The sequence below is a fragment of the Setaria italica genome, chromosome IX, assembly GCF_000263155.2.
Source record: "Setaria italica strain Yugu1 chromosome IX, Setaria_italica_v2.0, whole genome shotgun sequence".
NCBI lineage: Eukaryota > Viridiplantae > Streptophyta > Magnoliopsida > Poales > Poaceae > Setaria > Setaria italica.
Genome location: NC_028458.1, coordinates 32,413,170 through 32,439,242, shown reverse-complemented (window position 1 = coordinate 32,439,242; position 26,073 = coordinate 32,413,170). Strand labels below are relative to the sequence as shown.

The following is a 26,073-nucleotide window of genomic DNA, read 5'->3' as shown; positions in this document are numbered from 1 at the left end:
ATGTGAGAAGATGAAGATGGAATTTACCCATCTTATATAATGGAGAGATATCTCTAGGCCCCTTGATAGTTGGATTGAAAAGTGCATGGCCATGCCAATGTGTTTGAGAATTTAATCATGATGAATAAAAGTTATCATGTTGAATCCACTATTTGATCAAATGAATGGTCAAGCTATCCCAAGGATAGCACGTATCTCGCCTTGAGCTTGACTGGTATATATAATGTGGCAAAAGGTTTAGTACATGAGTGTATCAAGGTTCAAGATATGACCCAGGTGCATTCCGTACAACAAATGCACAGACCTTCCACGTGTCCCGCCCACCAACTTGTCCTTGCAGTAACAAAGTTCATGCTCGTGCATGCAAAAACTAAATGGAGCCAACCACCATGTGACGCCACCTCACGCTCGTGCATGCAAAAACTAATGGAGCCAACCACCATGTGATGCCACCTCACAGCTCAAACCACCCACCAGGAAGCATGCATGCAGGAAGTCTTTTCTTGATTTGAAATGAAAAATGCAATATCTCATAAACCGCAGATCCGATTTTAAATCCATTTGAACTAGGTTGTTCGAAAAAATGTGCTTAACAAAATAAGATCCATGAAGGCTATATTTGATGAAGTGTTTTTAAATGAATGTAATTACAATTGTGTTGTAGTGTGAGTTGCAAGCACAACTACAACATAATTGCAACTTTGTTGTAGCCTAGTTAGCGTTGGTTGCAACTAGTTATAACCTAGTGTAACCTTGTTACTTCTAGTTGCAATTAGTTACTATTTAGTTGCAACAGTAGTTGGAACTAGTTACAACCTAGTTGTTTTCTTGTTGGTACTAGTTGCAACTAGGTACTGCGCGGTTGCAACCCAAGTTAGTAACTGATTGCAACTCGTTACTATACAATTACTACCCAATTGCAACCCAATTACTATTGATTGCAACTAGTACTCAATTGCAACACGATTACTACTCTAGTTCCAACCAGAAATAATTGCAACTCAGAATTGCAACTTGACTTGAAATGATTATAGTGACTAGATGATAATATGCTTAACAAAACTATACCTAATATGTATATATTTTTTTACCTTTTAAACGAGTTGCATGTCTGTGTACCATCGATTGCGACTTTGTTCACTACCGAGTTGCAACTAGTTATAACTCGATGTATTATTTTCATCTGGTCACTATAATCATGTCAAGTCAAGTTGCAATTCTGAGTTGCAATTATATCTGGTTGGAACCAGAGTAGTAATCGTGTTGCAATTGAGTACTAACTAGTTGCAATCAATAATAACTTGGTTGCAATTGGGTAGTAACTGGTTGCAACCAATAGTAATTATATAGTAACAAGTTGCAACCAGTACTAACTTGGGTTGCAACTGGGCAGTACCTAGTTGCAACTAGTACCAACATGAAAACAACTAGGTTGTAACTAGTTCCAACTAGGTTGTAACTGTTTCCAACTAGTGTTGCAACTGAATAGTAACTAATTGCAACCAGAAGTAACAAGGTTACACAAGGTTATAACTAGTTGCAACCAGCGCTAACTAGGCTACAGCAAAGTTGCAATTATGTTGTAGTTGTGCTTGCAACTCACACTATAACACACTTGCAATTACATACTTTAAAAAAAGTTTATCAAATATAGCCTTCATGGATCTCGTTTTGTTAAGCACATTTTTTCGAACAACCTAGTTCAAACGGATTTAAAATTGGACCTGCGGTTTATGAGATATCGCATTTTTTTCCATTTAAATCAAGAAAAGATTTCCTGCATGCATGCTTCCTTGTGGGTGGTTTGAGCTATGAGGTGGCGTCACATGGTTGGTTGGCTCCATTTAGTTTTTGCATGCACAAACTGAACTTTGTTAATGCAGGACCAGTTGGTGCGCGGGACGTGTGGAAGGTCTTTGCATTTGCTGTATGGAATGCACACGCGCGTATGGAATGCACACCGTGTAGAAAGGATTTTCCACATGTATATAAGAGAGAGACATGATTGTAAAGCAAATTTAGTGCCAACATCTCGTAGGCACAAATGCTAGCTAGATCATTTCTAACTACCCATGGACGTCCATATATAGTCCTCGAACTGTCCAAGGCATCATCAGCAATATACAAAATAAAATCTGCATTGGCCAATGCTACACCAAACTAGCACAAATTGCTGGTAATAACTTATTCACTCAATTTTTCTGCCTGACAAGGACAACGTCAAACATGAAGTACATCAGAACACCTAGGAGGATGAACAGTACACCATCAACTAAATCCTTTTCCTATCCTCAACTTCAGTTCCAAGCCTTTCATAAATCGTGTAGTAAACTATCCTAGCTAAAGCTTTCACCCGACACAGCTCCTCTTCCTTCTATCTCAGTTAACGGTCCTCCTCTTGAATAGCCTCCTCTTCACACTTCAAGCAGAGCTCCACATTGTGACAACGAGGCCTTAAACTCTATCGGCTCACTCCTCAGCCATCCCGTGCAGAAAGTTGCAATGCTCGTTCGTATCCTACAGAAATAAGATATAGATTATTACATACAATAAAATAGAACTTTATATCGGGATTGGCCTTAGTGAAGTCGCTACTTCACAATAGATCAGTGACGGCTAAATACATATTAGCAACAGACATTTCTCTCATCACTCAAATGTCATCATTAATGTGATTCACATTAGTGACGAAAATCAAACCGTCACTAATAAATCTTACCAGTGACGGTTTATTCACAACCCACGTCGCTAATACGTATCAATAGTGACGTGTTTTATGAATGTTCGCATCATTGATGTTTATAGCAGTGATGCATTTTCTCCGGTGAATGTATTTTTACAACCCGCGTCACTAATATATATCAAATGTGACCCATTTTTATGAATGTTCACGTCATTAATGTCTATAACAATGACGAGATTCTTGAAAAAATATGTCACTATTGTGACCTACTAGTGATGGCTTTTACATAACCCGCGCCACTCATACATATCAATAGTGGCATGTTTCTGAAGAAACCGTATCACAAATGTGACCCATTACTAGTGACGGCAGTTAGACAGTGACGGGTTTCTAAAAAAATGGTGTCACTAATAAGTACGGAAAAACTTTTATTGCAAAGATTAGCCACTGCATAAATACATGTATACATTCTGTGCAGCAGCCACTGGCCCCTGCGTGCATACATGCTCTGGAGCAACCACTGCATTGAACCAGCCAATAATCACAGGAATATACATCACACATGCATATACACATGCATTGAGGTCTCATTCTTATTAAACGAGATATAATATAAGAAAATATAATGCTATGATACTATAAGTAAAAAGAAAGAAGCGAGATATTTCATGTAGATGAAACTGGGTGTACACTCTTTTTAATACTTAAAATTGTTCCACACCGATATTGGAGTAAAAGTTTCAATTCATCTATTGATCTCACTACCGGAAACAGGAGAGTTACCCAGTGTAAAATCTTTGCCGAGTGCTTTTTGTCGGGCACTCGGCAAACATCTCGTTTGCGGAGTGTATAGGCGCAGACAATCGGCATCCATAATACACTCGGCAAACAACATATTTGCCGAGTGTCGCGGAGAACACACTCGGCAAAAATCCAGACGACACTCGGCAACGATTTGACACTCGGTAACTCTCCAGCACATGGCTCGCACATGCGTCGTCCATCAGGGCAGTGTGCTGGCCGTTAGTACTTTGCCGAGTGTCCGTTACCGACACTCAGAAAACTAAGAGGTTGCCGAGTGCTTCCTCTCGACACTCGGCAAAAGGTCAATTTTGCCGAGTGTTTCTGTAGGCACTCAGCAAAGACAAAACTTTTTTTTCACCTCTGCCCTCCACACTTGTTCTACTCCCCACATACGACATTTGGTACTGCATGTTAAAAGTTGGTCTATTTGTTGGTCTGTTTGCTATTTTTAATGAATTAATTTCATTAATAGGAATTTGTTGATTTAAGTCAAATTTTAACTACAAGTGATTGAGATAATGGAATAAAATCAGTGAAAAAATCATATTCATGTTATTGAATCCGGATTGAGGTCTCATCCAGGAAATGGAAAAAAATTTGAACAAAATTTTGAACAGTTTTTTTCAGAAAACACGACCACGAACGTGTGGACGAATGGTTTTTAAATTCTAAAAAAAGCAAACAAAGTCTGCAAAATCACAAGATTTGTCAAGATGTCATGATATTATATGTGGAGGCTGTGGTAAAAAATTGAAAACGTTTTGCACAATTTCTGACATATGATGCTTACAAACCGACACATCTCCCGAGAAGATTCGTAGAAGTTAGAAAGGATCCGGTAAGATTTGGAGTCCAACTGACACTTGAATTGGGGTTTGACTTCAAAGCTTTTTGTATAGGCAACATACAACATAGATTGGTTCATGTCAAATTTTGGGAATTTTTCGGATCTGTTAGATAATTTTTATTTATTAACTGCAATTATAGATTTTAATAGATATAAATTAAATTTGAGCTATAACTGCATGAAATAATGGAATAATATTAGTAGAAAAATCAAATATGCATTTTTGAGTGAACTTGACAAGGTTTTTCCAAAGTATATTGGAAAAAAGTTAGTAAAACACGTTATTGAAGGAGTATACATGAAATATAAGTGTACTTTGTCAAGTGTTTGCAGAAGACACTCGTCAAAGATAATAGTTTGCTTAGTGTTTTAACTAGACACTCAACAAAGTATGGCCATGGGCCCGCTGACAGGCGTGTGTACCATTTGAAAATAAAAAAAAATTAAACATTTACTTTGTCGAGTGCTAGATCGCGGGCACTCGGCAAAGCCTGACTTTGCCGAGTGCCAGATCGCGGGCACTCGGCAAACCTCCTGACTTAAGCCCCCCGGCCTTCTCACTCGAACGCTCGCGCACGCAAACACTTAGCTGCTAGTTCTGCCCTTTCCGGCCCCGCCACCACCCGGTTTCACTTCCGCTGCCGCCGCCGCCCTCCGCGGCTGGTGTGTTCACGGGAAGTTCCCATGCCCAGTATGCAAGGCTTCTTTGAAGTTCCTTTAGTTGACAAACGGTGGCAAGTATTTTTCGTTCGACAAACATCGAATTTTCCTCCCTCCTGGCCATCCATTAAGACGAGACATTAAAAACTTTACGAAAGATTTCGTAGTTAACGACCCCACACCGCAGATGATGAGCTTAGCCGTAGTTCATGCTCAGTTAGATGCTCTTGAGGTCAATAATCAAGAAGGTGGTTTTGTGGGATATGGCGAGCAACATGCTTGGACTCAGAAGTCGTGCTTGTGGAACCTCCCCTATTTCGATAACCTTCTTCTTCCACATAACATTGATGTAATGCACACTAAAAAAAATATCGCTGAGCCAATTTTTGGTACAATCATGGACATTCCTTACAAGATAAAGGATAACGTTAAGGCTAGAGTGGATCAAGCAAGGTTATGCAACAGACCAAAGCTAGACATGGCGCCTCCTAGAGCCGGCAAGTCGTGGAGAAAGCCTAAGGCCGATTTCGTCCTGATGAGGGCCCAAAGGAGGGAGGTACTAGAATGGTTCCAAACGTTAATGTTCCCTGATGGGTATGCAACGAATCTGAAGAGGGGAGTGAACTTAGCTACTATGCGAATCAACGGGCTCAAAAGTCATGATTACTACATATGGCTTGAGCGTCTACTTCCGGTGATCATTTGAGGCTATGTCCCTGAGCATGTCTGGAAGGTGCTAGCGGAGTTGAGCAATTTCTTCTGCCAGCTTTGTGCCAAGGAGTTATCTTGTACCATGGTTGCAGAAATGGAAAGAATGGCGCTTGTGTTGCTCTGTAAGTTGGAGAAGATCTTTCCACCCGGCTTCTTCAATCCGATGTAGCATATGATTCTGCGCCTCCCGTATGAAGCACGAATGGGGGGGCTGTGCAGGGCCGTTGGTGCTATTCAATTGAGAGATGTCAAAAGGTTCTTCGAACTAAATGTAAAAATAAATGCAAAATTGAAGCATCCATTGTAGAGGCATACATTCTGGAGGAGGTGTCAAACTTCACAACAAAATACTATGCTGACAACCTTCCTAGCATGCATAATCCACCCCCTCATTACAATGACAGCGAAGCTAAATCGAGCCTTAGCATTTTCCGAGGACAACTCAGAAGTGCAAGTGGTGCAACATAGAAGACCTTGAAACATGAAGAGTGGCACACTATCATGCTGTATGTGTTGACCAACCTATCCGAGGTGGAGCCGTACATGCTGTAAGTTCTCAACAAACTTGTTCTCAAGTAGTCACTATTCTGCGTCCAACTCGCATGTTTCTTGTTGGTACAGGGAATTCCATCGTCACTTCTGGCGTAAGTTAAGGGAACCTACCCCACACAAAGCGGAGACTCTTCTCAGAGAGGGTGCGGGAAATGGAATGCCCAATTTCATTTCTTGGTACAAACATAAGGTACAGTCCAATTTAGCTCATACTTAGTTTGATATTACAAGTTGCTCGTACATGCGAATAATATAACGAACCACCCTGCTTGAACTTGCAGGGTCAAACCGATGCGTCTATGAATGTCGAGTTGAGACAGGTTGCCAATGGCTGTGCCTATAGGGTCAGATTGTTTACCGGTTATGACGTCAATGGATATCGCTTTCACACAACAAGCCACGTGCAGAGTCGGCCCAATCGAAGAACCACAAATACTGGAGTTTTTACGCCAGGCTTTGATGGGGTCAAGTACTATGGAAGAATTGAAGAAATATACGAACTAACTTTTCATGGTTGCAAAGTTCTTAATCCAGTCATATTCAAATACCATTGGTTTGATCTATCAGTCGTGAGACGGGCCCCTAATCTTGGGCTAGTTGAAATTCGGCAATCATTCATCTTACGAGGAGACGATGTCTATATTGTGGCTCAACAAGCCACGCAAGTTTATTATTTGTCATACCCGTGCCAAACCGACGACCGTATTAAGGGTTGGGATGTTGTGTACAAGGTATCACCACACGGTAAACTACCTGTACCAAACAATGAAGATTACAACATTGACCCCAACACATATGACGGAGAGTTCTTTCAAGAAGATGGGCTCGAAGGGACTTTTTAGATTGACTTAACCGAAGCTATCGAAATGGAAGTAGAAAATGAAAGGGTTGTTGATGAGGACGCTGGAGATGAGGTTCATAATATGAAGGAGTTAGAATTACTTCAGTGATTACAGTTAGGACAGGACATTGATGACGACATTCCTCCTTCAGAGCACGGGCATGATTTTATCGACACGTGTGATAGTGATGATGAGACTTATGATCCAGCTAATCTCGATCACGACGATTATTTCTAATACATGTATGGGCCATACTAATTTATTTATTATTTGTCATACCATGTTATTTTTTAAGTATGTTTAGTTTATTTTGCATATCTTCCTAAGTATGTTTTGTTTATCTGTGCCGATTGGTTTACTCTTTTTAATTGCAGGTGATTGAACAATGGTGGGCAGTACGAGGAAGATCGTAGCGCTTTACGAAAAATTCAAAACTACAGCTTCAGGGTCAGCTTCAGGGTCAGGTACAGGGTCAGACACATCAAGGGGTCAAGGGAGGCGTCGAGGCAGGGGTGGAGGCAGGGGTGAGGCACTGGTCGAGGAAACGGAGGAGGCACAGGTCCAGGGTTGAGGCAGGGGTCGAGGAAAGGGTAAAGGGGTGAGGCCCCCGTCGCCTGTACCTTCGCCCCAGTCATCTGAGGTGGAGGAGATACCTTCCACGCACACCTCTAGTGACGAGGCAGAGGTACAGGAGGAGCAGGAGCAAGAGTAGGAGCAGGAGAGGGAGAAGGGGGAGGAGGCAGGGGATTTGCAGTCCAAGATCTGGTTGTGAGGTCCCTCGTCCCTCCCGAGGCGACTGATACCTCTTCATAGACGCCCACTGATTCAACCCACTGGGGCAAAGTAAGTTACTTTACATATTCTCAATAATTTTGATATGTTGAAAATTACAATAAAAACTAATAATTTATATTAATCACTAGTGCAGGAGTTAGATTAAGCTCAGTGGGGGTAGCCACAACCGCAAGGTCAACGGCATCCTTGGTCTTTTGTGCAGGCTACACTTCCCTAGCCTGGTGGTCTTTTGTGCAGGCTACACTACATCGTCGCTGCTGACATCGTTGATCGTGACCACAGGACATTCGCCAACAAGGCGGAGCAGGTGAAGGCCGAGCTGTGGGTAAGTATTCCCAGCACTACATTGCTTAATACATCACCTTCACTGGACATTCTTGAAATAATAATTGTATGCATCGCGTCTATATGCAGGACTTCTATAGATGCTAAGAGGGACCTGGCCTCCGTCACTGAACAAGCCGCCAAGAAGCTCGTCAAGGACATGCACTACGAGGTGTGGGTTCAGGCCATCATCGACTTCTATACTGAATTCAAAAGGATGAAGGTCAAAACAGAAGAGGCAAAGATAATGAACCTGACCAAGGAAGAATTCATGGCGGTAAATACAGAATATTAATACTTACTTTTTGTGAGATTAATTACACTTAATTTCTTTTGTTATATGTCACACATTGATGATGTAGGTACCTCCGTGGTGGTGCCGAGCGCATACCCGGTGCTGGGAATAAATGGTGGACGTGTGGTTGCAGCCCGGGTGGTTAGAGCACCACATTGCTTGCTGGGAGCGGCGTCTGCAGATGCCATATGCATCACACCATCAAGACAGCCTGAGTCTTGATGAATACAAGGAAAAATGGGTACGCGAATTCATTTCTTTATTCTAACGCTCAATTCTGCATAATTTCTAATCATTTTGCATTTTTCACCGCAGACGTCGTCACATATGGCCAGGAGTGCTCCCGGTTGAAGGCATGGGTTATGTTCAAAAAGGGCAAGGCGACGGCCGACATCGACTTCAACCCGGAGGACCAGCTCGAGGCGTACAGCCATCCAAGCATCCACAACCGCGTCACCGAGTACACAGCAATGGCAAGGGAGGTTCACGGGCTAGAGTTCGATCCGAGCTCCCAGGATATTGATGCAGAAATTGTGATGAGGGTGGGAGGAGGCAAGAAGCATGGTCGGTATTGGATTGGCGATAGCGTGATCGACACTGCTAGTACTCCCACTCTCTCCCAGATCCGAGCAAGGAGCATGGACTCGAGCCCCACGATACGGGCATGGCCGACCACTGCACAGTTACAGATGGAGGCTCTGCAGGTTATTTCTATTTGTTTCATCTTTCGTTGATTTTTACGTAGCTTTTGCTTTGCAATAAGACATTGGGATGAAATATTGTAGGCCTAGGTGGAAGTAGAATGGAAACGATGGGAGGACCTAGAGGCACGGATTGAGGCGGATCGGCAGATAGAAAGGCAGAGGACGGAGTTGATGTTCCAGTACATGCAGAGTGTTTTTCAGAGTTTAGGTCAAACTCCACCACCTATGCCACTGAACCTATTCCCTCCACCTCCACCTCCTGCAGCTACTCCTGTGAGTCACTTGTCAACCTTACAATCAATCTGGAATTAAACTTGAAACTAGCGGCACTAAAAACTTACAATAGAAAAGTGACTAATACAATCTCTTTAACTTTGTGCAGAATCAATCGGCGGGATCCAATGCTTTCTCGGAGCCATCATCTTGGTCGTAGAGGCCACCTACACATCCTCCTCAGTGACTTGTTTGAATGGCTAGTGTGTTAAGCATACTTGAGAATTACTTGTTTAGACTAGAACCTATATATACTTGTGAATCTTATTTGTGTGCTTGCGATGCTTGTGATGCAATTTATATGCCTGTGATGATTCTGTGATTGTTATTTGAGAGGGGTCCTTTATAAGTAACGAATCTGTAAAACAGGGTGGGGAAGGACACTTTGCAAAGAGGCCAATTTCTGTTATTCTGGGACTACTTTGCCGAGTGCTTTCATTACAACACTCGGCAAAGGCGCCATAAAATGCTGGCCTACCGCCAGCTTCTTTGCCGAGTGCCACGCCCACGACCCTCGGCAAAGTATAAAAGTTCGCTGAGTGTCGAGAATACAGCACTCGGCAACATATAAATCTTCACCAAGTGTCGGGAAGACGGCACTCGGCAACATGTAAATCTTTGCCGAGTGTCGGGAAGACTGCAGTCGGCAACATATAAATCTTTGCTGAGTGTTCTTCCATCTGACAGTCGGCAAAAACTCCATTACCGTGACAGTCCGTCACCACCTTTTTTCCGAGTGTTTTTTGACACTTGGCAAAGGTTTTGCCAAGTGCTCGACTTTTGACACTCGGCAAAGATACTGTTTGCCGACGGAATATTCGCCGAGCCCTCTTCGCCGAGTATTTTTGGAGCTTCGCCGAGTGCCTGGGCACTCTGCAAACTTACTGTTTGGCGTAGTGTCTCTCAATTCGGTGGATCGCTTCAAATGTCAGTCTGTAAACGACAAGATTGGATTACATGTTATGTCGAGACAAATATTGGCCGGCCTTCCAGTCGTACAATCAATATAATATCCCTACTAATCTTGGAATTTAGCTCTCCAAGCTTATTTTCTGAAAATGACGTGCTTGTTACCATTTGATCTCTGATGGATAATAATTTCTCTAGGACATTGGTTCGTTGAGAGAACGCTCAAGGACTTGCAATTATTTAACGGGCGCCGTAAGTAAGAAGGTTATCCTAAAGAACTCTAGAGTTACGGCCCGGATTAGCTATTTCGCTTACATATAACTAGACACGGATGGACTCACAGCCTACACCAAAAAGAAGAAATGGAGCGGCAGCTCTGGTTGCTATGGGCAGCCCTTGCCGTTCCTCTCCTCTACTGCCTTACCAACCTAAGACGCCGTCTGGGCACCGGACGGCGGCCACTGCCCGGCCCAACGCCGCTCCCGCTCATCGGCAACCTAATCGACCTGCGTCGTGGCAACCTTCACCACACGCTCGCACGCCTCGCGCGCACCCACGGCCCGGTGATGTACCTCAGGCTCGGATTAACCGACGCCGTGGTGGTTTCCTCACGCGACGCGGCGAGCGAGGCCTTCATGAGGCACGACCGGCGCCTCGCCGGACGTGCCATCCCAGACATCGCCCGCGCGCTCGGCTTCTCCGAGCGCGCCATCAATTGGCTGCCGAGCTCCGACCCGCACTGGAAGACCCTGCGCGGCGTCCTGGCCACGCACATCTTCTCCTCGCGCGCCCTCGCCGCGGCACGGGGCGTCCGCGAGCGCAAGGTTCGTGACCTGGTGAGTTACTTCCGTGCCCGCACTGGGCAGGAAGTGTACGTTGGCCGGGCCGTGTATGGCGCTATGCTCAACCTCATGTCTAGCATCGTCTTCTCCGTCGATGTCGTCGCTGACATGGACATGGACGCCGCCGCCGGGTCCACGCAAGGGATACGGGAGCTCCTGAACGACCTCGTCAGCTCGGCCGCGAAGCCGAACGTGTCTGACCTTTTCCCTTTCCTCCGACCGTTTGACTTGCAAGGATGGCGTCGCTGGACGGCTAAGAAATTGGAGAAATTCTACCGGTTCTTGGATGACATGATTGACCGCCGGCTGACGGAGGACTCGGACTCATCATCCAGGGACAAGCACGGTGACTTCCTCGATGTGCTCATCCAGCTCATGTCCGCAGGAAAGCTGGCTCGAGGCGACATCACATCTCTTCTGTTCGAGGTCTTCGCTTCCGGGACCGATGCCCTCGTGGTCACAGTGGAGTGGACAATGGCAGAGCTCCTCCGCAACCCAAGAGTCATGGCCAAGGTGCGTGCAGAGATCCAGGGCACCCTCGGCAGCAAGGAAGCAATCGAGGAATCCGACGTTGCCTGCCTGCGATACCTCATGGCCGTTATGAAGGAGGCCATGCGGCTGCACCCGGTGGCGCCTTTGATGTTACCCCACATGGCCATGGAAGATGGTGTGGAGATCCAAGGCCACGCGGTGCCCAAGGGCCACACCGTGATCTTCAACACATGGGCCATAATGCGCGACCCGGCAGCTTGGGAGAGGCCGAATGAGTTCATACCTGAGAGGTTCATGGACAGACCTGAGATGGTGTTCAAAGGGAAAGAACCCGAGTTCAGCCCGTTCGGATCCGGCCTGAGGCTGTGCCCCGCGCAGCCAATGGCGGAGCGCGTCGTGCCACTCGGACTGGCGTCACTACTGCACGCGTTCGAATGGCGCCTGCCCAACGGTTTGTTGCCAGATGAGTTTGACCTGAGCGAGAGATTTAACCATACCAATGTTCCAGCTGTCCCTCTCAAGGCTGTGCCCTTCGCGATCACCTAGTTACATTGTCTATTAATGTGTTGAATATATAAACAGGCACCATGTTGTGCTTCTGCCAGTGTACAAATGGCCAAGCCCATTCGTTTTTGTCACTTATTTTTAATAATATAACGAATGTTGCAAATGCAGAAACTATATCATTTTTGTTACTACATAGAGCGTCCACATAGGCCATAGCATCATTTTCACAATGTTGTGGATCCTACAATAGTATTCAATGAATTTGTATGTGACAGGGATCATAATCAAACATAGTGCTTGAGTAGATTCGAGAACATGATAGACACCCAGGTAACGGGGACTCCTCAACATTTAAGTCCACTAGTTCCAATTATTTCGTAAGCCACGTATATAGAAGGTAGTCCAATTTGGCGCTTAGTCCACTAATATAAGTATGTGTTCGGTTCGGAAACTAGGATGGATGGTCCTGTCCTTGTTTTTCTGAATAGGATCGTCCTATCTCATGTTCGATTGAATGGGATGGGTCGTTCCAGATTTTTTATTTGATTGGAGAGATTGAGAGTGAGGGATAGATATCAATTTTAACACCATTAGCAATGGACCCATATGTCATTCGTGACCCCACCTGCATTCTCTTTATTTCCCTTTACTTTTTTCCCTCCTAGTCTTACCTCCTCCATTGGAGAGCAGCAGTTGGCCGCCGCTCGAGTAAAATAGCAACAGTTGGTAGTTTACATTAATGATATCCATATTTGGTTCTTTCATAAAGACTAATTGATGGACCCCATAATATTTGTTTGTATAGTTTTCCCTCCTAGAGTTTAAATAGTAGCATTATTGGTACGAGAGCAATGAGGCAATTTGTAAGAAACTGAGTTCAAGCCTGGGTGGGTGGCCTCCTCGACAGGAGACTGCCAACTGAACTATCGCTCAGTTCTCAATGTTCCATCTTCATCCAAGACAATAAAAAATGATATGATGGTGCTTATACTTTAGTTTGTGGATTAGTTGGTCTAGTGTTTTCATCATATGCAGCTAGTGAAGAACTCAACTACTAAGGACCAGTTGATTATGCATAAACTTTGCTTGCAGAATTAGGGCTTTTTAAGCTCAGTTTTGTTACAAGAGAATCAACTTGACTCATCAAAAATAATCTCTTTTAACAAAAACATGAGCCTAATAACTTAGTTTTTTAAGCTTTCCACCGTGAGTTATATTGGATTGCTCATAAGTCATATCTGAAGAATTTACAGAGTTTGGTGCAGCAATGGCTTAGTTTATCTGTCGTCATTGTTTGTTGGAACTGGTGTTATTTATGTACTCGAGTTATATGAGCACTTTCCCCCCTTTTTTTCTTTTGGTCCATATACCTGAATATTCTCTTCCCCACTGTGACTATAGGTAGAGTTGGTGGTGGGGAACGTGAAAGTGACCGTGGAAGTAGTGGAGCTGAACCGTAAAATATGGCTGAGCCTGTGAATGGATCTGCTGAAATGCTATGCCCAAGGAGATGCCGCCACCGGGCATCTAGCGGCGAACAAAGAAGCCGACCGCGGCTCGGGGATTCCGGAGGTCAACGGGACCGGGCGTGATTTCTGGTGCCGCACGATTAGGTGGAGACTGTATTAACCGAGCCGGGACGTGTGTAAGCCAAGCCGACTTCACTAGTAGAGAATTGGCCTTTAGTCCCGGTTGGTAAGGTGCAGATCCCCTGAAAATCCATCCGGGATAAACTAATCGAGACAAAAAGGGGTCCTTTTGTTCCGGATCACTCAACCGGGACAAAAGACCCCCTTTTATACCAACCGGGATAAAACGGGTCACCACGGCAGGCGCTGCAAAAAAGAAAAAGAAATCCCAGGCTCTCGACCCTTTTATTCCGATTGGTGTTACCAACCGGGATAAAAGGGGGATCTTTTATCCCGGTTGGTGTTTCAAACCGGAATAAAAGACCTCTCAGGGTCTTTTTTTTCCACTTGCCTTTGTAATCGGGATAAAAGGTCCCGGTTGGTGAAACCGGGACAAAAGGGGCGCATCGAAAGCCAATTCTCTACTAGTGCTCGGAGGGGCGGGCCACTCTTGTGTGGCGTGTGGTTCGGTCCCGTTGGACCTGGTCATAGAATTAGTCTATTCTATAGCCGACCATTGAGAAATATATATATATATATATATATATATATATATATTTCCTATATGTCGCTATTAAGCTATTAGCTAAATGAAGGTACTAATTTGTCAGATGCAGTACTAATTTGTCAGATGCAGAACTAATGATAGAATTGCAATCGCTACTCGTTCATCGTTTATCTCTGAGTCCCTCTTGGGGAGGAATGTTCTATGGGTTCTATTATGTCGGAAAACAGTGTTTTGTGCGTGCTTGTTCTCACAAGGGAAATCCTGAGGACCTGGAGCGCTAATAGAAGTAAAACTGATTATGTTCCTAGCTGCAGATCATGTGTGCTGTTCTTGTGGTTTACTTCTACTCCCAAATTGCTTGATAGCCCAAAATTAAATGGAGGGCATAAGTTGAATTTGGTCCGACTCAGATAATGTGTAGTTCTGTTCTCTACTAGATTGATAACATGGAATGGAGACGATTGACACGGTAGCAACTTGGCAGATCAAGATCTATTCCAACTAGTTGGTTGGTATTTAATTTCCCTTTGCAATACTAATTTCTCAGCTTTTAGCTGCTATTTGTGGATTTGGGAATGGTTAGAGATCGGAACATGTTTTTGAACCAATATTCGCTAGTTGTAGAATGGTAACTGTCGGATTTATAAGCTCGGGTCTACCGGGGGATTACTCAAGTGGTTGATTTGTAGGTGGAAAGGATTGCGAAAACAAGAACTCGAAGGTGATTGCGAGAACACAAGGGACATGAGGGTTTTAATAGGTTCGGACCTTTGGAGAGTAATACCCTACGTTCTGTATGTTGGTGATTTGTATTGCTCGAGAGTTGATTTGTTGGGATGCCCTCGGGGCACCCTTGGCCGCCTTATATAGGTTGACGACCTAAGGTTACAAATCTACTTGTTAGTTACATAAAAAACAATATAAGTCGGACTACAATATGTGTCCCGCAATATCTAGGCTGATTTGAATCATCCGGACTCCTTGGCGTGTACTCCAAGTATCTTCATGTCCTTGGCCCGCACGCCCTGGTCGGGCAGGCCCACTTGTCAAGTCCGGCCAGTATCGTGGTCGGTGGGGATCCATGGGTCCCCATATCCTTCAAGCCCCCGAGCGATGTGTAGGCGAACATGAACTTGAGGTCATCACAGCGAAGCTTGGAATGTGGTCAGCTGAAGCTACGATGGCGTTATGGTGACGGAGAGGCTGCACAGTGCTCAAAAAAGAAAATCCGAGTGAACGCAGATCCATCACGCAGAGCGAAGTCAAGTGCCGAGTTGATGGATGTCTGGCATCCAGCAGGTCGAAGCGAAGGACATGGAGGCCGTCGCAAGACGCACTCCATAGGAGTAGCCCCCAAGAATTGAAACAATTAGTATAATCGGTCCAATGGTCAAAAGAAAAAGTTGATCCCAATAGTAGGTCCAAGTGCCTGAATACAAGGATAGGCATAGCCACGGAGGCATGCCGACTAAAAGTAGGTGCCGAGCCTCCGAGGTCGAGGACTGGTAGAGCCGCGGAGGCATGCCGACCTGAAATAGTCGCCCAGCCCCAGAGCACAAGGACTGGCGCAGTCGCGGAAGCACGCCAACTAGAATTAGGTGCCTACCCATCGAGGATGAGGACTGGCAGAGCCACGGAGGCATGCCAACCTGAAATAGGTGCCCAGCCCACAAGGACAAGGACTAGTAGAGCCACGGAGGCACGCCGACGGGAATTAGCACCCAGCTCCCGAGGACGAGGACTGGCAGAGCCACGGAGGCACGCCGATCGGAATTAGGCGCCCAGCCCCCGAGGACGAGGACTAGTGGTGCCGCGGAGGCACGCTGACCTGAAATAGGTGCCTAGCCCCGAGTACGAGGACTGGCGGAGCCACGGAGGCACGCCAGCTTGAAACTGGCGCCCAGCCCCCGAGGATGAAGACTGGCGGAGCCATGGAGGCACGCTGTTGAACGAATAATGGAAAACCCGTGAACTCCGTACGACGTGTGCGCCGCGATAATGGAAAACCCGCAGATTCCGCCGCTAGGGTTATGCCATCACACCCTTCAAAAGCCCAAGGGGCGCAGATCCGTTTTCATTTCCATCTGGTACACTCACGTCGCCGCCGCCACAGTCCACGAAGCGTAGCACCACCACGCCCATAAACCCTAGGCCGCGCCGTCGCGATTCTCAATCTGTTCGCGCGCACTTCGTCGCCGCCGCCCGAGCCACCGCGTCGCCATATGCGCATCAAGACCCTTGCGGGCATTAGATCCAAATCACAAGGCTTCAAAACTGAAGAAATGGCACAAGCGAACATTCCAGATCCATCCTTGATCTGCATGAAGTCTGTGATGACTGAGGAGTGCATCCAGGCGCTTGTTGACTGCGGCCTCCTGGAGCCTAAGGCGCTACTGGATTAGAAGCCGATCGCCGGGCAAGACTTTCCCATGGAGGACAAGACAGAGATGATGGTCTTCGCATTGTTCTTCGAACGCGGATTCGGGATCCCATGTGGAGACTTCTTCCGGGGTCTTCTTAACTACTACAAGATTGAACTGGTACATCTGAACCCCAACTCGATCTTGGATATTGCAGTGTTCATTCATCTATGCGAGGCATACTTGGGTATCCCCCTGCATTTCGATCTCTGTAGGTACTTGTATCCATTGAAAGTTGTGTCAACCAAGGGAAACAACAGCGAGTGATTGGGGGTTGTGGTTTTTCACTGCGGCCGAAGAAAGTCCAGGAGTACTTCGACCTCTAGTTGAAGGAATAAAACAAAGGTTGGCACAAGGAGTGGTTCAAAGTAGCCAACTAGTAGCCCGAGCTCCTGCTGCGTGCTAGATATGGGCCAGTGACCATGCCGGAGTGGTCAAACCAGCCGACCTCGGAGGAGCAGGTGCAGGTGAATCAGTTGTTGCTGAAGATCGCTGACTTGAAGGCCCGTGGTCTGACAGCCGGAGCGGTCAACATTAATTTCTATCGGAGACTGATGCAGCCGATCAAAAATAGAGTGCACCCACAATATGAGTACACAGGGTCGCACGACCTAACCCGAGAGGTCCAACGTAAGGTGCCCATGGAGGAAATCGTCCACCGGGTGTCCAAGTTTTTTGGTGGCATTATCAGAAATAGGAGCTGCCCCAAGGCTTATTCTCTGAAGCGGCCGCCGACCAACCCGGTATGATCTTGACCGGCATTGAGTTAGTGTACTTTTCATGCTTGTTGTGTTGTTTTCTGAATATGCTTGTGGATTGACCAGGACAACGAATTTGCATTCTTTTGCCCGGTGCCACTTCCTGGAGGGGCCGAGCAACAGCGACCCAAGGTCCACCCGGCCGACGAGCCCAACAAGCTGCCTGCCGGCCTTGAGTGGGAGTCTGACTCCTCCATCTGGGCGGACGAGAGCGTGCCAGAAGAGGTCGGCCAGGCTGCAGACGCTGCACTGGTTGGACATCGGACACGGCAGGTCATGCATAAGCAACCCGCCTCCAAGTCGCAAAAGCCAAGCTTCAAGAGGAAAAAAATGGTCGGCAAGAAGGGGAAGGAGAAGGAGAAGGCTGCCCCGAGTGCAACCTCCTCTGCTAGGTCAGCCAGCGAGGTGGATGAGGAGTCCGACACGCCGAGCCTGCCCGCGAATAAGAAAAAGTTCGAACTCCTTTAGACGATCGCGGCCGACATGGAGCATGTCAAGGAGGCGTTGAAGGCAAAGATCCGTGGGGGATTGGGTGGTGATGCGTCTGCGCCGCCACCGCCATTGCACCCCAAGTTCCGTGTAAAGAGGAAGAGCACCAGGTAAGTGCGGTTTTCTTATATTGCCTATCTCGTGGTTGTTGCTACTGCCTGTCTTGCTTAGATTTCTTTTTGCACTAACAATGCAGGACTGATGTGCTAGATGATGAGTCCGGTGCTACCTGACTGGTTGCTCAACCCATATCGAGGGGGCAAGTGGCCGCACTGTCAATAAGTCGCTACCTCCAGAGGCCGAGGCGGACCAGGATGCTCGTGGCAATGAAGTTGTACCCAATCCAGCACCACAAGAAGGCATAGTCGGCTCCGGGGCTGCAGAAGCTGCTGCTGTCGACTGGGTCTTTCAGGTTGCTGATGAGGGGGCCAGAGCCGAGCCTTGAAAGAGGTGCCCAGGGGTGCTCCACTGCTGGAGAGGTCCACCGGGTCCGCTGACGTTGGCGTGCAAGGTGGAGATGTTGCTGATGTCATAGACTTCTCCGGACCAGACCTTGCTGGCGACGCGGCGAAGGACAAGAAGGATCTTGCCAGGCTGCGGCAGTCGTCCTCAAAGATTTCTGAGTTGCTATTTGTAAGTGTGCCGACCAACCCAGAGAACTTATATCTTAAATCTAGTTGCTTTGCAGAGCTCTGATTGTTGGAATGTAAGAAGAATCTTGCCAAGCGCGCGCATAAGAGGGCAGACGTGATCCAGCAAGCCGAGCGCTATCGCCTGGAGGCAGAAGAACTCAAGGCCAACCTCAAGAAGGCCAAAGAGGACGCCATGCAAAAAGACCTGGATCACGCCCTGAAGGAAGAGGTTCTTACTTCGCACTTGAGAGGTATGTTGTGCCGACCTGTGGACTCGGTCCGTCCTTAAAGTTTAGTGTTGATGTATACTTTGTCTGAATCAGGAGATGCTAAGGTTAGGGAGCAAAGGCTTAAGCGGCATCTCAAAGAGTGTGAGGATTTGAATGCACACCTTCAGCAAGAACATGATGTGGCGGTTCATCGTGAGTACGCCATATCGCAGAAGCTGACCTATGAAGCCAATGCGCGCAAGGAAACTGAGTGCTACTTAGAGGATGTTGTGTGTAGTCTTTAGCATGACCAATTGGTAATTGTAGGGTTGGAGGTGGAGCTGGAGGATATAAGGCGGCCGGCTATGTGATGGACATGGTCCAGCAAGAGACCGACCCAATCGCACCAACGCCGCTGCTTGATCGCCTCAAGGGCGCACCTGGTTGGCTAAAAGTGCTACTGAAGGACACCACAGTGGAGTGCGTCAGAACGTCTTCGCACTATAGGCGAAACACTTCCCACGGACCCCCTTGGAGCGTGCTGCAACAGGAGTCGCAGCCGACTTCAATAAGGATGCGCTTCCAGAACTAGCCGACCAGTATCATGATGTAGCGAAGAACATTGTCAATGACTTGGACCTATAACATTAAACTTAGTGGTGTATCAATCTGTAGGATAAAACATGCAATGTAGCTGACTTGACGTATGTGAGGAAAAAAGAGCTCCATCCCTCCCTTGGTGTGTACGACAGGACAACATGTAGCTGAGGCCTGTAGCTGCTAAGCGCCTAGCCTTGCCTGACTAGTGTCCAGCTGAGAGAGGATCTCGAGCTTGTAGGAGGGGTGAACGCAAGGTTGTCTAGGTTTCACGAGCTAGAACGCCGACCACATGAGTTAGTTGTATTGCCTTGAGAGAGGGCAGAGAAGAATGCGAGACTTGGAGATCGGCGCCTGGGGGAAGCTGCCGAGCTTGAGAGCAAGTGGTCTGTCGTACAGGTCAGACAGCCCTGAGCGTTAGGAATAGCTCGGGAAAAAGGAATAGTAAGGTGGTAGGTACGCAAAGAACCTCGAAGGTTTTATTCATTCAATAAAAAAGGGAAAATAGAGTACATAGCTTTTAGATCTAAGGGTAGAAGCACCGTAGATGCTCGATGTTCCACAGATTGGGGACGCCTAAGCCGTCCGCCCCTTGGAGTTGATAGGTGCTTGCCTGGATGACTTCTTTAATGATGAAGGGGCCTTCCTAGGGGGTGGCTAGCTTGCGCATGTCCTTGGTGGACTGGTTCCGGCGAAGCACCAAATCACCAATGTTGAAGGAGCGTTCCGTGACATTCCAATTGTAGTAGCACCATATCTGCTGCTCGTGGCGTGCATGCTGGATGAGAGCCGCCACTCGGTGCTCCTCGAGGTTGTTGATGTTGACTCGCCGACTTGTTTCTGCCTCACCTTCTTCATAGTACTTGATGCGTGGGGCATCGAGGGCCACGTCGGATGGCAGAACGGCCTCTGAATGTAGTTGGTAGCCTGGCTTTTTTGAGTCCATAGGCCCCAGATGACTTGGGGTAGCTCATGTAGCCACTTGGTGGCGTACTTGGACGCATCATCGAAGATGTGAGACTTGAGGGACTGGAGGATCATCCCATTCGCACGTTCGACCTGACCATTGCAGTCCGGGTGCACTACTGAGGAGTAGTACATGTTGATGAGGTTATCCTAGCAGAAGTCCCAAAACTCGAAGCCTATGAACTGCTTGCCAAGGTTGGTGATGATCCTGTTTGGCACTCCAAAGCATTGAGTGATTTCCTCCATGAACTGAGTAGCTTTAGCCAACTCGATACTGGTGACAGCCTTGACCTCAATCCACTTGGTGAATTTGTCAACTGCCACGAAGATATGGGTGTAGCCGCCCAGATCGGTCTTGAAGGGTCCGACCATATCCAGCCCCTAGCACGTGAAGGGCTAGTATGGTGGGATGGTGCGCAGGGCCTGAGCCAGTAGATGTTGCTGCTTGGAGAAGAATTGGCACCCTTTGCACCTTTGGATGAGTTCCTTTGCATCGGCTACCGCTGTTCGCCAATAGAAGCCAGAGCGGAACGCCTTGCTGACCAAAGTGCCCGAGGTGGCATGGTTCCCGCATGTACCCGAGTGGATCTCGTGAAGGAGGTCAATGTCCTTGTTGCGCAAGATACACTTCATCAAGATGCCTGTAGATGCTGCCTTTCTGTAGAGCTCCTTGCCGATGATGACATAGTTTGCACTGTACCGAGCTAGTTTTTCATGCTCTATCTTGTCCTCTGACGTGATCTGGTTGGTGGTCAAGGCTATGAATGAAGCGCGTCAGTCTTCTTCTGCCTCAATCATCATGACATAAGTAGGAGCTAGGTCCGCCGGAGCCTCAGCACTGGCATTGACTTGGTCTGGGTCCAGCACCTTGATGGATGGGACTTGTGCACGCTTGGAGTTAAGCTTAGAGAGGACATCAGCGATGATGTTGTGGTCCCTGGGACATGGTGGAACTCAAGACCATCTATGTGGGCCTCGAGTTTGCGGATTTCCGTGCAGTAAGCGTCCATGGACTCCTTGGTGCAGTCCTAGTTCTTGTTGACTTGCTCGATGACGACCTTGGAGTCGTCGTATGAAAGGATGCACTTGATCCCGAGGGAGACGGTGATGCGGAGGCCATGGATGGGAGCTTCGTACTCGGTGCCGTTGTTGGTGGCCTTGTTGTTGGGATACGAGGTATGCTACGCTAGCGCAAATCAAAAAAATTTCTACCGCGTAAACCAGGAAAACTGCAATATATAGATCACGGGATTACCACTCAATGCACTAGTGCGGAAGATGTAGAATCGCGTCGGGGCAGCGAAGTCAATCAGCGTAGTCAAACATGTAGTCGATCACGTCGATGTCGAGCAGCTCCTCAACAGCTCGTCCACAAGCAGCAAGGTCATCCTCATGCCGCGGCTCGTCGTGGCTCGTCGGTGGCTCGTCAGCGGCTCGTCCAAGTGCTGCAGGTGCAACACCTTCAAGGTATCCACACGTGCAGGGAGGAAGCGTCACAAGCCGGACTGCTAGGTCCGCGAGTTGCAACAGGGCGAGGGCGTGGGAGGCGCGGCAAATGTGTTTCGACCAAAGGGGTGAAACCCTAGGGCGCCCCACCCCTCTATTTATAGAGGTTCCTGATGGGCCTCTGGGTCTGAGGCCCATTAGTACTTCTAAACCTGATCCAACTCGGATCATATCCTAATTGGACTTCCAGCCCCTTAAGTGTGTGACCCTATGGGTTCGGATACGTATACACATGGCCCGAGTACTCCTACTCGGCCCAATAGTCGGTAGCGGCCTCTAGCAAGACGTGCCAACTCCTATACGCACACGAAGATCATATTAGACGAATCATCACAACATTATGTACATGCTATTCCCTTTACCTCACGATATTTGGTCTAGCTTCAAGCCGACCGCTCTTTCTCGATCCTATGATTCGCAATCCCTTTATAGGTTAACTCTTAACCGTACGTAGCATGGCCATGCATTTTTGGATCCGATCACTCGAGGGGCCCAGAGATATCACTCTCAATCAGAGAGGGGAAAATCCCATCTTGATTGACCATGCCTCACAGCATGCTTCCTGACAAACCCGAAAGCTACCTTTTTAACTACCCTATTACGGTGTAGCATTTGATAGCCCCTAAGTAAGTCGATCCACATCTTGAGTACATGCGACAATCTCAGGTCTAAGGACAAAGCGTACATGTTGTGTAAAGAGAGAACTACTTCTCGCGTTGGGTCAATCCTAGCATATGTCTCTACATATGCCTACATTATTAGTTTGACATCTCCATGTCCATGACTTGTGAAACATAGTCATCAACTAATACATGTACTAGTCTAATATTCATGTGGGTCCACACATGAACTCCGACTAGGGACAACTTTTAGAATAAACATACAAGTAAAGAGTTCCACATACAATTCACATTATTGCAGATCAATTCAAGTAGCCTTTAATGCATATTCAATGAACATAATATACAAATCATGGATACAATCAGATATCATCATCTCTATGATTGCCTCTAGGAAATACCTCCAACACTTGTAGTGGATCTGGAGGACGTACTTTAGCTGCTCGCCTTTGGGGGATATGAAGAGGAACCCCACGCTAGCTCCTTCGAGGATGAGGGCGCTGTCAAGTACAGAGTCCAGTGTTCTGGCCTCTCCAAGAAGGGCAGCTTCTAGATCTCTGTCCACTCGGCTACGAAGTCAGCCAGGATCTGCGACTTGATCGCTTGACGCGGGCATAAATCGAGGTCGAACTTGCCGAGCTCCATGGACCACTTGACAACTCGGCTGTTGACATCCCTATTGTGGAGAATGCCGCCAATGGGGTATGAGGATACCACCGGATCTTGTGCACCTGGAAGCAATGGCGCAGCTTTCTACATGAGATTAGAACTGCGTGGAGCAATTTCTGAACTTGTGTGTAGTGAATCTTGGAGTCGCTAAGGACTTCACTAACGTAGTACACCGGTCGCTGCACCATGTGTGCGTGGCTGGGCTCTTCGCGTTCCACAACTAGCACGGTGCTGACAACATGCGTCGTCGCAGAGATGTAAAGGTATAGCGTTTCTTGGTCGGCCGGGGCCGTCATGACGGGGGCGGGGGGGGGGGGGGTCCTAAGGAAAGCTTTGAGCTCTTCGAGTGCATTGCTGGCCTCATCGTCCTACTCAAACTTGTCAACCTTTTTAAGCAGCTTGAAGAAGGGCAGACCCTTTTTGCCAAGATGGCTTATGAAGCGGCTGAGGGCTGCCATCATGCCAGTAAGCTTCATGACATCTTTTTTTGTTAGGTGGTTTCACCATGTTTCTAATTGCGTCAATCTTGACAGGTTTGGCTTCGATGCCCTACTGGCTGACCATGAAGCCTAGGAGCTTTCAAGATGGGACACCGAAGACACATTTCCCCCGGTTGAGTTTCCAGCGGTAGGCCCGGAGACTGTTGAAGGTTTCTACGAGGTTGGCTATGAAGCTTTCCTCGTCCTTTATCTTGACAACCACATCATCGACGTAGGCCTCGACGTTCCTGTGTAGTTGTGTTGTGAGGCAACCCTGGATTGCCTTCTGGTAGGTGGTGCCAGTGTTTTTCAACCTGAAGGTCATGGTGTTGTAGCAGTAGATGTCGAAGGGTATTATGAATGCCATCTTGTCTTGGTCAGCAAGATCAAGGGCGATCTAGTGATAGCCCAGTAGCAGTCAAGGAAGCAGAGCAGGATGCTCCCAACCGTAAAGTCTACGACTTGGTCGATGCGCGGAAGAGGGAAGGGGTCCTTAGGGTAGTGCTTGTTGAGGTTGGTGTAATCGATACACATTCTCCATTCAGTGGTTTTCTTTTTTACAAGGACTGGATTTGCTAACCAGTTGGGATGCTTACATTCACAGATGAATCTAGCAGCTAAGAGCTTATTAAGTTCTACCCTAATAGCCTCCTTGCGATCTTGGGTGAAGCGGCGAAGCTTTTGCTTGACTAGTCTTGCTATCTTGCTCAAGTCCAAGGAGTGCTTAGCCAGCTCCCGCAGGACACTGGGCATGTCGGATGGCTTCCACGTGAATATGTTCGAGTTTTTTCCCGGAGGAAACTAGTGAGCGTGAGTTCCTATTTGGCGGAGAGGTCAGACCATATGAGGGTTGTCTTGGTCAGGTTTTCCAAGCCGAGGAAGATCTTCTTGACCTTGGGGTCGGGCTGCAGCGCCGTGGGCGTTGGCTCCATGTCTGGGATCGTGAGGTAGTCCTTGTCCACCTTCTGGGCCTCGGTGAACATGGCGGTAGCCTTGGCTGAGTACTCCAGGGCTTCAGCGAGCTGCACCGCCTCCGTGTCGCACTTGTACAAAGTCTCGACATCGCCGTAGACGAAAAGGACACTGTTTGGAGCCGGCATCTTGAGGATGAGGTAGGTGACGGGATCGCCATAAACCTCAATAGCATGGGTCTACCAAGGATAATGGTAGGAAGTGTTGAAGTTGGCCACCTCGAAGGTGACAGGCAGAACAACTCGACCAATAGGATAGGATCTTTTACCGGGTATGATGTCGTAGAAGGGTTCTTCACATGGCTGGAGCTGCTCGAAGTTGAAGTCCATGTGCTTCAAGGTTTTCGTGAAGATGATGTTGAGACTACTGCCGCCGTCAATCAACACCTTAGGGAGTAGGGCTCGATCTATGATCGGGCAGACCACCAACAGGTAGGACTCGGGATCTGGAATGTGTACCTAATGATCTTCCCTAGAGAAGGTTATGGGCTACTCTGACCAGCGCAGATACTTAGATTGACAGTATAGAGATAAAGTGCATCTCTCGCTGGTGCAGCTTCTGCTTGCGGTTGTTGTAGAATGCATTGTGGCTGCCCACGATGATGTTGACCTGCCATTCTGGTCACTGTAACTCTCTGTTCTCGTCGGTGCTTGGGTTTGGCTGGTCGCAGCGCTCTCTCTGTGCTGGTTGTCGCGGTCATCGTGTCGGCAGTTGTCGCGGTCATCGCGGTGTCGGTTGTCACGGTCGTCACGGCGGCGGTCGCGGTCGTCATGGTAGCGATCATCACAGCGCCGGTCGCCGCGATTATCACGGCAGCGGTAGTCACGCCTGTTGTCGTCCCTACGGTAGTCGTAGTGGCGGGGTCGCTTGTACTCCACCTGGGTGCCAAGCTCTTTCTTGAGGACTGTGCAGTCCCGAAGATTATGACGTGCATCCTTATGGAAGGGGTGTGGAGCGTTGAGGGTGTCATCAAACTCTTCCCAGAGGAAGGTGGCCAGCTTGGCGGGGTCACCTTCAGTAGTGAGGACCTCAGGAGCCATTTTTCGAAGTCGGGAAGACTCTAGTCGTGCTTGGTGGTTGTCATGGGTCGGCTGGTCGTGGTCGTCGTTCTGGCGCTGCTTGCCACCCTGGAACTGTACTTGTGCCGCCTCCTCGATGTTGGCCTAGGTGTTGAGAACCTACATCATTTGCCTGACTGTCTTGGGGACAGCCTCGTACAGTTTGCAGAACATATTACTGTTCATGAGACTGGAGTGAAAGTACATGATGATGTCGCGATCCTCGACGCCGGCCAGCCTGGTGCAGTTCTCGAAGAAGCAGTTGGTGTACTCTCGTAGAGATTTGCCCTTCCGCTGGCGGACTTGACCAAGGTTCTCTGTG

At 47.7% G+C, this 26,073-nt stretch overlaps 1 protein-coding gene across 1 annotated transcript; it reads left to right on the top strand.

The window, feature by feature from the left end:
• The first annotated feature begins 10,761 nt into the window (after positions 1 to 10,761).
• Positions 10,762 to 12,393, top strand: LOC101771863 (cytochrome P450 76M5). Its single transcript, XM_004983339.2, has one exon. The coding sequence runs from the start codon at positions 10,762 to 10,764 to the stop codon at positions 12,277 to 12,279; it is 1,518 nt and encodes a 505-aa protein (XP_004983396.1). The 3' UTR covers positions 12,280 to 12,393.
• The last annotated feature ends 13,680 nt before the right edge of the window (positions 12,394 to 26,073 follow it).